The sequence below is a fragment of the Macaca fascicularis genome, chromosome 12, assembly GCF_037993035.2.
Source record: "Macaca fascicularis isolate 582-1 chromosome 12, T2T-MFA8v1.1".
Lineage (NCBI taxonomy): Eukaryota > Metazoa > Chordata > Mammalia > Primates > Cercopithecidae > Macaca > Macaca fascicularis.
In genome coordinates, this window is record NC_088386.1 from 125,762,950 (window position 1) to 125,777,681 (window position 14,732).

The 14,732-nt window shown below is 37.4% G+C and overlaps 1 protein-coding gene across 36 annotated transcripts in view; it reads right to left on the reverse strand.

Moving 5' to 3' along the window:
- Nucleotides 1–14,732, reverse strand: part of TRIP12 (thyroid hormone receptor interactor 12) — a 157,219-nt gene that overhangs the window by 62,338 nt on the left and 80,149 nt on the right. For all 36 annotated transcript variants that reach the window (XM_074010394.1, XM_045367828.3, XM_074010389.1 and 33 more), the window contains 3 exons: nucleotides 11,160–11,265; nucleotides 7,513–7,649; nucleotides 1,127–1,210 (listed from right to left, as the gene is read on the reverse strand). In XM_074010394.1, coding sequence (XP_073866495.1) covers nucleotides 1,127–1,210; nucleotides 7,513–7,649; nucleotides 11,160–11,265 — 327 coding nt within the window. The remainder of the gene's footprint in view (nucleotides 1–1,126; nucleotides 1,211–7,512; nucleotides 7,650–11,159; nucleotides 11,266–14,732) is intronic.

Here is a 14,732-nt window from a genome sequence, read left to right on the forward strand (position 1 = left end):
TTTTATTAGTTCCAAAATGTGAAAACAAAACAAAATAGGCCAGGCATAGTGTCTCAAACCTGTAATCCCAGCACTCTGGGAGGCCGAGATGGATCACCTGAGGTCAGGAGTTCAAGACCAGCCTGGCCAACATGATGAAAGCCCGTCTCTACTAAAAATACAAAAATTAGCCAGGCGCAGTGGCGGGGACCTGTAATCCTAGCTACTCAGGAGACTGAAGCAGGAGAATGGTTTGAACGCGGGAGGCGGAGTTCGCAGTGAGCTGAGATCGTGCCATTGCACTCTAGCCTGGAGTGCAAAGTAAGACCCGGTCTCAAAACAATCAAACAAAAACTCTGTGTTCCTGAGAGTCCAAGTCCTAGAGATACTTGTATGTTCCCTCAGGAACTTAAAAGCAATCAAAAATGATTTATAAATAATACTTTTATTGTAAGCCTCACACTGAGATCTGTTATAAATCAATTGAGATAAAAATATATACCCATCCATACATAGTATTAGGCTGCTTTTGTAAAAGCATTTGTTAACATTTAAAAAAACTACAATTTGTATATACACTATACATTCCTTTTGAAACAGGATCAAGAAGATAAAAAACCATGGCAAACACCTTATTAAAACCCATTTATGCTGCAGGTTGCAATTTTTTAAATTTTTGCATGAGTGAAAAGTCAGACCTTGGCAACGGCCTTGAGCAGTAGGATATCAATAACTCCCACATCCTTAGCGTTCCAATAATGGAACACTAGTCCCAAGTGGGTTAAATGCATTCATAATGCTACTGGACTCCAGACGAAAATATATTAAGGTACCCGTTTTTCAAGATTTTTAACTTATTTATTACTGAAACCAGCTATACATGCAACCACAATAAAGAAAAAAACATTTAAACAAAAATAAATATGTAAGGCTTTATCTAGTTAAACAGTAAACACCTAGAGGCAGATAGCTCATCTTCTAATTCCAAATCATGAAATTGCTACTAAGAAGTTTTTTTGTTTTTTTTCTTGGAGGTACAGGTACTGCTAGATTATGGTCAAATGAATTTAAATTAATTTCAATAAAGTATGGTATTAACAGGTAGCTCATGGTAATGGTTTCTTGTAGGCTCAATAACTGTTTTTACCTTGCAAACGTCCCATCTCGGAATCATCTGATTCACTCTCCCCAGAGGTGGTCATGCCAACAGCCCCTGCAACAGAACTAGAGGCTTGGGGTGGAGGGGAAAGATGAGGGTTAGGAGAGGAGCACTTCAACACATTATGTCTGGCTTATCTTAGAAAAACCAAAGTTTTGTGGACTACAATGAATAAAGGCAATTAAACTTGTCTAGCCACAGTATACTCAGCTGTTCTTCTAGACTTTATCCTGTAGCTTTCAGCAACGAAAGGAGAACTCAACTATTTTAGTATTAAAAAGGTTGTATTTTTATGCTTGTTTTTCATTTATACATGGCTTTTGACAAATTTATTGTGCCTTTGAAACTGTTCTTTAATTAAGATGTCCTGAATCCCTCTCTGAAAGTCAATAAAGAACATAGTGCTAAAACAATTGTGATTATTTAACAGATGGCCAATTAGTAACAAAAATAATAAAAAGGCAAAATTGACATTTGGGGGAAAGGTTGTATGTAGATGTCTGCCTTCTAAGTCTGCTTCATTCCCGGACTACAGTCTTGATACAATCATTTATCTGTTTTCATTAACTTCAAGAGTGCAAAAAGATATTACAACTAACAGATGACTGCTATGAAGTATGAAGGAGGCTGGATATGGTGGCTCACACCTGTAATACCAACACTTTGCGGGTCAAGGCAGAAGGATCATTTAAGCTCAGGGGTTCAAGGCCAGCCTGGGTAACATAGTGCAACTTGTAGTCCCAGCTACTGAGTTGGGCATGCCTGAGTTGAGAGCACTGCTTGGGCCCAGGAGGTAGGGGCCGCAGTGTGCCATGATCATGCCACCGCACTCCAGCCTAAGCGGCAGGGCCAGACTCTATCTAAAAACAAAAAGTATGAAAGACAGGGCAATAAAGTGTCAAAACTAGTGTAAAATGAAGAGTTAAAACTCAGGATACTATGAATCGAAATGCTAACCTGACCAACAATGACAAAAAACCAGTCTGAGCTAATGGAGACAGAGTCTATTATGAATCTGAACAGGAAGTAAAACCATAGTCCTACAAAACTAGCAGTTAATTGTGCCTCTAGGTGTCTGCTGAGGTCAAAGGGGGTTCTTTTTGTTTGTTTTCTGGGTCTTTTTCTTTTTTTAACCCAGATGATTGATCTACATAAGCTCTTCCACAATACCTTAAGCCCTATATACTGAACAGATTGTGACAGAATGCAAGCCAGGAAGAATATTTTTGTCATAATTGTTAAAGAGGCATGTGTGAATAACATATGTGAATTTAAAGAGCCTGTCTGAAGAAAAAGATGCCAAAATACCAGCCACCGACTGTATTTTCATATTACCATTCTCTTCACATACCATTAAGTATTTTCTATGTAACTTCATTAATGGGATTAAAAAAAAATTCTTAGAAAAACTTATGGTTTAGAACAGGGTCAGCAAAATATGGCCCAAAGGCCGAATCCAGTCCACCACATGGTTTGGTAAATAAAAGTTTTATTAGAACATAGCTGTACTCATTCATTTACAGGTCTGTGGCTGCTTTCACGCTGTAATTACAGAACTGAGTACTTGCAACAGAGACTACATAAAGCATCAAACATTTACTATCTGGCCTTTTACAAAAATGTTGGAAACTCCCCCACCACTCCCAAAGGTTTAGAGCCATAGAGAAACAGATTAACCAGAAACACTGAAGTTGTATAAAGGTTAAGCAAAATCCACACTTCTGGTAAAGAAAAAGGAAATTAACCAGTAACTACACACACACTATAATGCTACTTACAGGTACGCAGCATTTATGAAACACTTACTATACATAGGCATTGTCTAAGTTTCCTCCTAACTGTACAAAAGGTATTATAATCATCATGCACATAAGGAAACCAAGGTTTTGTGACTCTGAGCATACTTGGCCAATGTCAGATAGCTAGTTATGGATCGGAGATCTGAACTTAGGAAGCCTGACTTCACAGGTTCTACCCTTAGAAACTATATGACTCAAACATATTCTTTAGCAGTGATTTTTAATTCAAATAAAGTTGCTTCTTCACATTATACAGAAATGCTGTTAACAAATACTGTTACCAGGTACAATTATAACTGAAATGGCTCTTAAACTTATCTTAAGACTATTCTATCTATGTGGGAAGCAAATACCAAGTTTTTACAAATGAAATAGTTGGTATTTTTAAACCACACTCTGGAGCCCAGACATTAAAAAACGCACACACAAAAATCTAACCTGTTAGAGTACTGCTGGGTTTTTAAGTTTAATGATCAGAGAATCTACTTGATTTTACTTTAAAATGTTCTCCAGACCTACAACCATTAAAGGTTTCTACCTTACATTACTTCTTAAACATTTTATTCTAACCACTTTCATAATGAATATCTCAAAACTTCACTGCCACAAAGACATCAATTAATCAAAACATAAAACCTACAGAAGAACATAATTAAAAGAGATGCTAAGGTTCTATTATAGCAGAGTCCCAACCTTTGGGGAGCCACAGAACCTTTTTTATTTTTATTTTTTGAGACAGGGTCTTGCTCTCTTGACCAAGCTGAAGTGCAGTGGTGCAATTTACAGCTCACTGCAACTTCCGTCTCCAGGGCTCAAGTGATCCTTCCGCCTTCGCCTCCTGAGGAGCTGGTATCACAGGCACATGCCACCAAGCCTAGCTCAGTTTTGTATTTTGTTGTAGAGACAGGGTTTCACCACGTTGCCCAGGCTAATCTCAAACTCCTGAACTCAAGTGATCCACCTGCCTCAGCCTCCGAGTGTTGGGGTGAGAGGTGTGAGCTACTGTCAAAAGTCTGATTATCAGTAGAGGGTAGGGTGCTGGTTTTGACAGAAATTGGAAACTAACTGTGAAGAAAAGAATTCTTTTGCCAGACCTCTGATAGCAAGTATTAAGCTTTTGTTCCCTTTTATGTAGTTTAGGTTATCTAAAGTGGGAGTTCAGATAGGAGTTACGAGTTTTCTAATTTTGTAAAACATATATAAAAACTATTTTTGTATGTTTTACAAAATGAGTTTGGTTTTACAAAAAAAAAAAAAAAAAACACTAGTTTTGTATGTTTTACAAAATTAGAAAACCTAAGCCAGCCAAGCCACTGGCTAATTTAATTAGGAGTATAGAGATGGCTGTTCTGTAAAGTCATGCAGATATGAAAATGTAATTAATCAACAGGAGTTGGCTACAGTTCCTTAGTCAAGGCTTCAAACCTACTTGGGCATAGGCCAGATTTGTTCCCAGAGTCAAATACTATCTACTATCTAGTAGATAGTAATTTTATCTACTATCAGTAGATAAAATCCAATGCCAGATTTTCAACAGATATTTCTCCTGTTTAGTCTTAAAATATCTTCACAGTACCGTGTAAGACAGTTTACAATACACATAAGTGAAAACAATGGAGAACGATATTGTCTAAATCAGAATACAAACATTCTATTATGGAGTGACAAGTTTTTATACTTTAACCAACAGATGCAAAGTTAACAAAATTGGAATACTTCTTTATGTGATCTAACCCTGATCATTTCTTCTGAAACTATAAAGTTACCCAATGCAAAATGGAGTGACATTATTTTACAAGAATAAAGAAAAATACTTCATTCCTTACTTTAGTACCCCTAGCATTTGCAAGACTTTATCAACACTATAAAGGTCTATACAGATTATGTCCAAAACTAAGAATGCACAGGAGACCAGGTGTGGAGACTCACGCCTGTAATCCCAGCACTTTGGGAGGTCAAGGTGGGCAGATCACTTGAGGTCAGGAGTTGGAGCGCAGCCTGGCCAACATGGTGAAACCCCTTCTGTACTAAAAATACAAAAATTAGCCAGGCGTGGTGGTGGGCGCCTGTAGTCCCAACTACTTAGGAGGCTGAGGCAAGAGAATCACTCAGATCCAGGAGGCAGAGACTGCAGTGAGCTGAGATTGCAATGCTGCACTCCAGCCTGGGCAACAGAGAGAAACTTATCCTCAAAAAAAGAAAGGAAAAAAAAAAAAAAAAAAAAAGAATGCACAGGAGTCTGCCTCTGACTCTTGCGAAAGTGTGGCAAACACTTAACTTTCAACTTCAAAGGCTAGCATTTCTTACATGAAGAGCTAATGTGGTTGGGCTTTTTAAAATAACAACAACATTATTTCCAAATAAATGTTTTCAACGGAGTCTTATATCTACTATACAAGTACTATCTGAAAACGTTTACTTGTCAAAAGGAGCCCTAAGTCCACGAACCTATACACCATACTAATTTAGGTTTGTATTTTCTTTTACATTCCCATTTTACACATGCAGAAGCTAAAGCACATTACCATGAAGAACTTAACGTAAAGCTGCTAAATAATTAGCTTATTTCCCCATAAATACTTTCAAGAGTCAGCAGAGAAATTCCTATAATTCATAAGAGATCTATCCTCCAGAATGTAATGAAGTCAGCCCTCTAACACAAGTGCACATGCCAGATGTATTTTTTTATCACCAGTTACAATGCACAGTTTGGGAAACACTTGTATCACACTGTAATTTCAAACATAAATGACAACGGAATGCCTCAAAGTGCTTAGAAAGGCAGTTGGATGAGCCTGATTCCTGTATGCTTTTATTCTCTTAGGTAAATAAATAGGGGAACAAAATTTTACAGCCCATTCCCATTCCAGCCTTCAATTATATATTTGTATAAATTATATAAACTCTTGCAACTGTATTAGACAACAATGATGTTACAAATATGCCTGGCTTTGGGAAGTCACACATCACAGCTTGTAACCCTGAGCAAGCATAAGCAATGTTTGTCTCCGTTTTTCCTCACTTATAAAATGGTAATAAGAGCACTCATACCTCAGGAGGCTGTTTGGAATATTGAAAGAGAATATATGTAAAGTACTTAATACTATGGCTGGACTGCAATGTGGTATACACTGTATAAATATTCGTTATAATAATTACTGTAGTAAGTCTACATTAATAGCCTGCAGCTCCTTTTCTGTTACCCATTTGGGAATTACTCCATTTCCACATTCAGGCTTTGAATAAACATTAAAAACTGGGAAGGAGCATACAATACTGGGATAGACTGTGAGTCACAACCAGTTTTAATGAGTTGCAATGAAATGGACTTTCCAAATATCTACCATTTAAACCTTCAGAAAAACTAGGAAAACAAATATGGGAAAAAACTCCTCTCCCACCACATAATTTATCATATAAAACTAAGAAAGTGTAGTGGTTAAAAAAATGCTAAGCTAGATAGAACAAGAAGACATCAGTAGTGGGTAAACCACAACCTTCCTGGCAAACTATGGCATGATCAACTACAGACATTAAAGAAAATGACAATGTATACTAATAGTAAACAATAGTATCTGAAATATCTTTGTTCAAAAGGAAGTATATGTCCACATCTAAACCTGTGTGTATCATCTGATATAAGGCTCATACACGTAAGCCTATAGTGATTGATTTTAACATTCTTTACCTGTTGTTCACGTCACTGAGAAATGTCAATACAAACTGTATTTTGATATCCATCAGCCAGAATTAATAGTTGAAGTATTAGCCTTGTTTTGGTATAGGTAATGGGTACATATTTAAAGCTGAGAGAAAAGTCTTAATTTTTGTGCTTCTAATATATCAAGAATAAAAATGAGAAGCCTGGCTGGGCGCAGTGGCTCAAGCCTGTAATCCCAGCACTTTGGGAGGCCGAGACGGGCGGATCACGAGGTCAGGAGATCGAGACCATCCTGGCTAACACGGTGAAACCCCATCTCTACTAAAAAACACAAAAAACTAGTCGGGCGAGGTGGCTGGTGCCTGTAGTCCCAGCTACTCGGGAGGCGGAGCTTGCGGTGAGCTGAGATCTGGCCACTGCACTCCAGCCTGGGCGACAGAGTGAGACTCCGTCTCAAAAAAAAAAAAAAAAAAAAAATGAGAAGCCCATAACAATACAAACACTGTTCTTATAGCTAAGGTTCAAACTGAATACTCGTATTTTAGGGCTTACAAAAATTCTAAATTAAAATTTATACGTGTGTGAAGCAATTTAAACTATATTCTTATATTTTTACTATGAATTTAAATTATTTCAATCAATGGGCAGTTATACGCACTAGTCAATATATAAAAAGCTTAAACAGAGTTTACTTCTTCCTAAAAGCCTTTTGAACGTAATTAGCGCAAATTAGGATGAGAATTTTAAAATGGCAACCATTTCCAACTAATCAAAATATCAAACTGGTAAAGTAAAACAAAACAGAACAAGAAGTTTATATGATAGTAACACCTAGCATACATCCCTCCCTCCACCCATCAAATCTATAAAAGACAGAAATGCATTTTAAAGCTAAGAAGTACGAATCTACCTACCCGCAGCTCCTTGGGGAGCTTCATCCGTCCGAGCAGCTGAAGAATTTACTGCCTCCTGGTTGCTTTCAGGGTCTGCCATTTTCTCCTGTCGACGAGCTTCAGCTGCTCCTCTTTTGCCCAGGCCAGAGCCTCGCCGACTACAACAGAAAAATGTCATCATGGGCAGCATTACCAGTGAACCAGGAGCAATGTATAGACAACACAAAGCTCAAATTCATGGAGCACAAAGCCAGTTTCTTCTTCGTCCTCTTTTTAAATAAAAGTAAGTGCAGAAAATCACCATGTATAACAACCAAGACTTTGTATATTTAAAATTCTTCCAAGTTATACTGCATTTACAATACAAGCTTTTGTGTTACTGGGAGCTGTTGTCATCCTTAGAAACAGAAATGATTTTTAAAACACTTCCAACTAAACAGAAAAGTGACTCTTCCTGCAGAGAAAATTCAATTCCTTTAAAATACAGCATCATTCCCAGGGTAAACAGTGGATTAATGTATTAATACTGGCTGGGTGCAGTGGCTCACACCTGTAATCCCAGCACTTTGGGAGGCCGGGCAGGTGTATCACCTGAGCTCAGGAGTTCAAGACCAGCCTGACCAATATCATGAAACCCTGTCTCTACTAAAAATGCAAAAATTAGCTGGGTTAGTGGCATGTGCCTGTAGTCCCACCTACTTGGGAGGCCAAGACAAGAGAATTGCTCGAACCTGGGAGGCGGAGGTTGCAGTGAGCCGAGATCATGCCACTGCACTCCATCTTGGGCAACAAAAACAACACAAAAAAATTCATACAAAAGAACTGCAGATTAACACTGAGAATGTGAGGAAGGGAGGAGGAGATGGGAAAAAAATTCCCAGCCCCTATGTTCTAGATTACCTAAATCATACAAAAATAATCATCCTAATAGTGAATAACTCCATTCTTTAAGTTATGGATTTAATATTATTAATAAATACAGATAACATTTGGGAAAGACATTCATTTAGGACAGAGACACAGAATAAATTATGAGAAAAGAATGACCACTTATTTCTCCTAAAGAAAATTACATTTTATTGATGATAAACCTTTTTTTCTCCTTTAATAGCAAAATCAGTAAGCAAACCGGGGAGAAGCAAAAATACTTCCCCCCAAATTATTCAAACTTGATAGCATTTAAACAAAGCTCCCCAAATTATCTTAAGAAAGGCAGAAGCCTATTAGTAAAGACATGTTTTAGATTAAAGTCACACTACAGTGAAGTGAGAGAAGCAGGCACAACTGACCTACAAATGAAGGCTCTGCTTACCTGAGAGCAATGGAAGAGTTTATTCTCATTACAGAAAAAGCTTCCCTACACAGAAATTTGCTTAACGAATCTTTCTTTCACAAGGAAACAGCTCATTCCCAACCCATTTTACAAAGCTACAAATTAGTGGGATTCAAATTCACTCATTTAAGATCTAATCTCCACCAGCACACTGGACTGACCACTTTGGATACGTAGGGTTGCTGCCCTCAAGGAGTGCTACTCTAAAGAGAAACAAGGACACCCTTAGTAGGTGACCAAGGCACTAAACGTAAGCAGAATCTCAACTAATTCAGAAAAGATTTGCCATGAAGAGCACTTCAAACAGGTGGCTAGATGAGACGGCCTGTGCACAGCATGATCAAACCCTACAGTGGGTAATTTCACACACACTAACTATCGTGAGTAGAAGGAGAGGTGGTTGCAGAGAACAGCAGGGCAAGCAAGACAATTACAACACTAGATTACCTGACTTCGCATACGGCTTAAAATTAATTTTCAGACACAATAAATTCAGTTTGCATCTCAGACTAAACCTTGAGTAATTAAGATTCAAAATATGGCCCAAAATAGGATAAAAAACTCTGGAAAATTAAGAAGTTTCTTCAGAAATCCTCAGAAAAGTTGCTATGCAACCTCAAAAGCAAACAGGTGTACTAAATCCAGGTATTTTAAACAATCTAAAAAATTTAAAACCAGGTGGAAAAGATTTAAGGTGGCAAGGCTATCTTTTTCATGATTTATAGGCACCAAGTTGTACTGTTTACTTATGTCACTACTGTAACACCGCCAAGAGTAGAGAAAATAGGTTATCTTAGATAAGAACCAAAAGTGGAAAGACCCCTCTGCTAACCTGAGTGGGAAAAGGTAAACTAAAACCATTCCCCCACCCCATCACTAGTTTGCATGCATTTACTAGAGGGAACAAGCTACAGTCGTGTGCTGCATAATGTTGTTTCTGTCAAGGACAAACCACATGTATGACCGTGGTCCTGCAAGATTATTAATACTGTGTTTTTACTGTACCTTTTCTACGTTTAGATGCATAAATGCTTGCCATTGTGTTACACTTGTCTACAGTATTCTGTAAGGTAACACGTTTTACAGGTTTGTGGCCTAGGAGCAACAGGCTACCACATGGCCTAGATGTGTAGTAAGCTATACTATCTAGGTTTGTGTTTTAAGTGTTCTTCATGATGTTTGCATGGCAAAATCACCTAATGACACATATCTCAGAACGTGTCCTCCTCATTAAAAGTGGCATGACTATACACAGAGAGAGAACTCATATATAGCTACTGAATAATTAGCCATGGAATGGCACCTGACCAACTGAACAAGCCTGAAAAGCTTACAGAAGAAGTTGCAGGAAAAAGATTTCTACTTTTAGCCTAAGATTCTCAATCAATTAATAAAGTTATGTGAACTATTAACTGTATCACATCAAAGATAGTTGTTTTGAAAAAGAGATCTACAGAATCTAGAATTGGAGATGTGAGAGAACACATAATACCTACACTTGTTCTTGAGAGTAAGGTGATACAATATAAAAATTAAGTACATTTCCCCCTCCATTCATTAAACTTAGTAACTGGTTCTAACACTTTTAGAAACCAATTAGGCAACAGTACAACCATTAGAAGAGGCATCCTTTTCAATTCATTAATCACACTATTGGGAAACTTAACTACCTTTTAAAAACAATCCAAATCTGCATAAACATGCTTGACAGACTAGAACTTTGTAAACAGCCAAAGGTCCTGCTACTGTCAACAGCATTGTGAAAATAGCACAACAACAAAGGAAAAGTAGACGATAAAAGTATCGTCAAGAAATAGAATGATTAAAACTTAATAAAAACATGTAAATAAATATTGCAGAGAAATTCACAAAGATAACGCCAGTTATGTTAGAATACGTCTTTACTCAAGTAAAAAAAAAATTAGATAATTTTTTAAAAATCGTCGGGCACAGTGGCTCACGCCTGTAGTCCCAGCACTATGAGAGGCTAAGGCGGGTGGATCACTTGAGGCTGGGAGGTGGGAGACCAGCCTGGCCAACATGGTGAAACCCCATCTCTACTAAAAATACAAAAATTAGCTGGGTGGGGTGGCAGACACCCATAATCCCAGCTACTCGGGAGGCTGAGGCAGGAGAATCACCTGAACCCGGGAGGTATAGGTTGCAGTGAGCCAAGATCGTGCCATTGCACTCCAGCCTGGGTGACAAGAGCAAGACTGTCAAAAAACAAAAACAAAATAAAAAACAATCTATGGAGTTAAGGATTCTGATGAAAGCTGAAACTAAGCAACAGAAGACAAATAAACTCACTATAAATGAAAAAAACCCAAATTACCTGGTACTAGCACAGGAGCCCGTGGTCTTTTGGCGTGTGCTCCGCCTCAAACTGGGGAGCTCAGCAGGTGGAGATTCACTGCGCTTCTTCGTAGATTTTCTTAAACCTATCCATGGAAAATGGAAAAGTGTAATTTTATAATGAGAAATTATCATTAATTAAAAATTATAAAATTCTTCAGGTCATCATGTTCAAAACTTGACAGAATCTTTTCATAACCTCTCCAGCAGTATTGCTAGCTTTATTTCCAGAGCCTGTTCATAATGAAAAAGCTAATGGTACTTGGTCCTCCACTTCAGGATCGGTCTTCTCACTTGGGCCCAACCTTGACCCAAGCTATCCCCAGAGTCCTGCCTATCTCTCCTCTTTCAAAGTTCTTTTCTCATCTGTTATTCTTCTCCACTAACAAAGGCGAGTTTTTTTGTATATACCATTTATTTCAAGAATTTACTAAACGTTATGAAGTTTATCAACTTTATTACACTGTTCTTATATTGTCCTATTTCAGTTAGTTTATATAAGGCTCATCAATAAGGTATGAGAGAACTAAATGAGTTATACCACTCATCAGAAAGGTACATGCATAACCTTGGACTGAAGGTTATCAGGAAGTCTGATTTATAAAAGACTGTATAATTAGGGGGAAGAGTCAATTAAGCACACTTTTCACGGTATTCTGGAAGCTAATTAATGCCTTCACAGGTCAATAGGCTCAAAAACAGTGTATCAATTAAGTAAAGTTTATTACTATTTTATGAACAATAAGAAAGCCAAGATAGCATCCACCCTCGCCCAACCCTCAAAATGTTACCATAAATGACATACAAGGCAGTATGCTCAATCTAAACAAAGACCTCCAATAGTGAACGGTCTCCAAAGTTACCATATTTCCATGAGAACTCAGCATCATCTTAAATAGCTGTTAACTTTTTCAGAGACTAATTGTACAATTGGTCCTGGTCACTTGCTTCTTTTCAGGAAGTTTTAATTTTGCTGATTTCATTGCTTTAAAGGGGAAAAACTAATTCTTTACTCCTTTGATTGGGAAAAAGCAGCAGTAAAAGATCTGGGAGAGAAACAGTAAAAAGGATTCTAGACATTTTCTTGATCTTTTACACTCAAATTAAAACTTCAGCTCATTCAACTTGGGATGGTCTTTATAGCAGACTTAAAAGGAGAGTTGCTAGAAAACTCAAACTTCTTCATGAATCTGTGAACATGAAACAGAAGTTTTAAGGATAAAAATCTATGTTTGGACAGGCATTACCTTTTAGACATCTAAATTATATCTTTTGGGCCTTTTTCTAAATAACTTTTGTGAAAGATTATCTAAACAAGTGAAGCTGACTTAAAAGAATCAAAGAATGAAACTTTAATTGGGAAAAGATGATTGGCTTAAGAGTTTCTAAAATTTCAATCTTATTTTTAGATTGGTTTTCTATATAGCATATTGCCAGAATTACTTGATATAATCATATGCTTGATATCCTATGCTGTCTTTGTCAGGGCACACAATCTGGTCACCTAAGAGACAGGGCATGGGAACAGATCTAGGGAGCTAGCTTGGTAATACGTTCGGCTAATTAGCATCACATTTAATATTTTAAAAATTCATAAATTATTTAAAAATAGTATTTCAGAAAGTATTAAATTTTACACTTGCTTTTCCATTGGATTTGTGTGACTAAGTTAAAGTAGACTTACAAATGTATAGTTTAGAGAGAAAAAACCACAAATGTACGTTATATTAAAACACACCAAAAAACAGTGGTTTTGCTTATGACAAAGCACTTTAACAAACCCTGTATTCTTGTCATTAGTATTACGTAGTACTTCATTCAAGTAATACTAAAATATCTCTATACATACCATTATACAGCAATAGACAGTAGCACACACTTTTGAGACATTAAAAATAAAATATTCAAATTAATGTACTGTGGACTACACTGCTTTGAGGTGATGTAATTACCTTTATTTTTAATCAAACTTTATTTTACTCTTTCACTATTCATGTCCTAAAATAGACTTCACTGTTTAACTTTCTTTTACATTGTCTTCGACTATAACTTAAATGTGATAGTAACATACTTATTGTGAGTGGTTCAACGAGTTTGACAAATGTATTTACCTATATAACCAGCATCATCATTAAGACACAGAACATTTCCATTACTCTAAAAAGGTCCTTCCTGATCCTTGTAGGTAATCCTCTCTCTCACTCTCTCTCTCTCTCTCTCTCATAAGGCCCTTGTCAATCACTGATCTGCTTTCTGTTGCTATTATGCCTATTTTAGAATTTCATATAAATAGAAGAATACACTGCTTTGGAAATGAACTCCATTTTCTTACAAATATTAGTAACTCATTCCTTTTCATTGCTGAGTGATATTCTTGCGGGTAAATGTTCCACAATCTGTTTATCCATTCTTGGTGGTAAGCTTTAAGAGGACCATACGGCCGGGCGCGGTGGCTCAAGCCTGTAATCCCAGCACTTTGGGAGGCCGAGACGGGCGGATCACGAGGTCAGGAGATCGAGACCATCCTGGCTAACACGGTGAAACCCCGTCTCTACTAAAAAATACAAAAAAGTAGCCGGGTGAGGTGGCGGGCGCCTGTAGTCCCAGCTACTCGGGAGGCTGAGGCAGGAGAATGGCGTAAACCTGGGAGGCGGAGCTTGCAGTGAGCTGAGATCCGGCCACTGCACCCCAGCCTGGGCGGCAGAGCAAGACTCCGTCTCAAAAAAAAAAAAAAAAAAGAAAAAGAGGACCATACTAAGTTGCAGAGAAGTAGGGAAGGGAAGAACCAAAACAACAGACTAGATAGAAAAACATTTTTAATGGCTGTCATAATCATGCCACGATCATAAAACGACTGTGAGACTGTCGTAACTCCACTCCTGATAAAGTAGGAGAGATTACCTTAAACACATTGTGGTCTGAAAGACAATCTCACAGTAAAAGAGCTGCTATGTATAATGCTTTCTAGTGGAAAAGAGGTTATCATTATTTGCAACAGAATCGGAACCCAGGATAGACCATACTAGCTTTCACATCTCTATCTCTGCCCAAAACACTTGAACAGGGCAACACAACTTACGCAGTGAAAACTGATAACTGGTAACTTCTCAGCATATTTCAATAAACCAAGTCAAACTTTGGAAGGACTATATAAATTCCTTTTATGGATTATTCTTCCAAAAGTCTGAAACATTTTCAGAACATCAGATATGGCAGAGACATTCATGGAGAAAGAAAAGTTCCAGTTTGAAGCAGTTGAGGAAGATCACTTTGTAGAAGATAAAGATAGATTACCCTTCTTTTGGCCATTTAGCAAACTGACTATGCTAGAACATACTATTCTTACACTTAAGACTATTTTTCAAAAACACTTTCAGATATAAAGTTAGATGATTCCTATTTTTCAGATACAAGAACATTTATTGACATTAAAGGTGCATAAGCTAGCCAACTACACAAATCCAAAGCTCATCTTGAAGCAAGCAAAACAGAGTATATTAAGAATATATCTTAACATGCATCTCGCAAGTTGTTAAAATTTTGCTTTACTGGT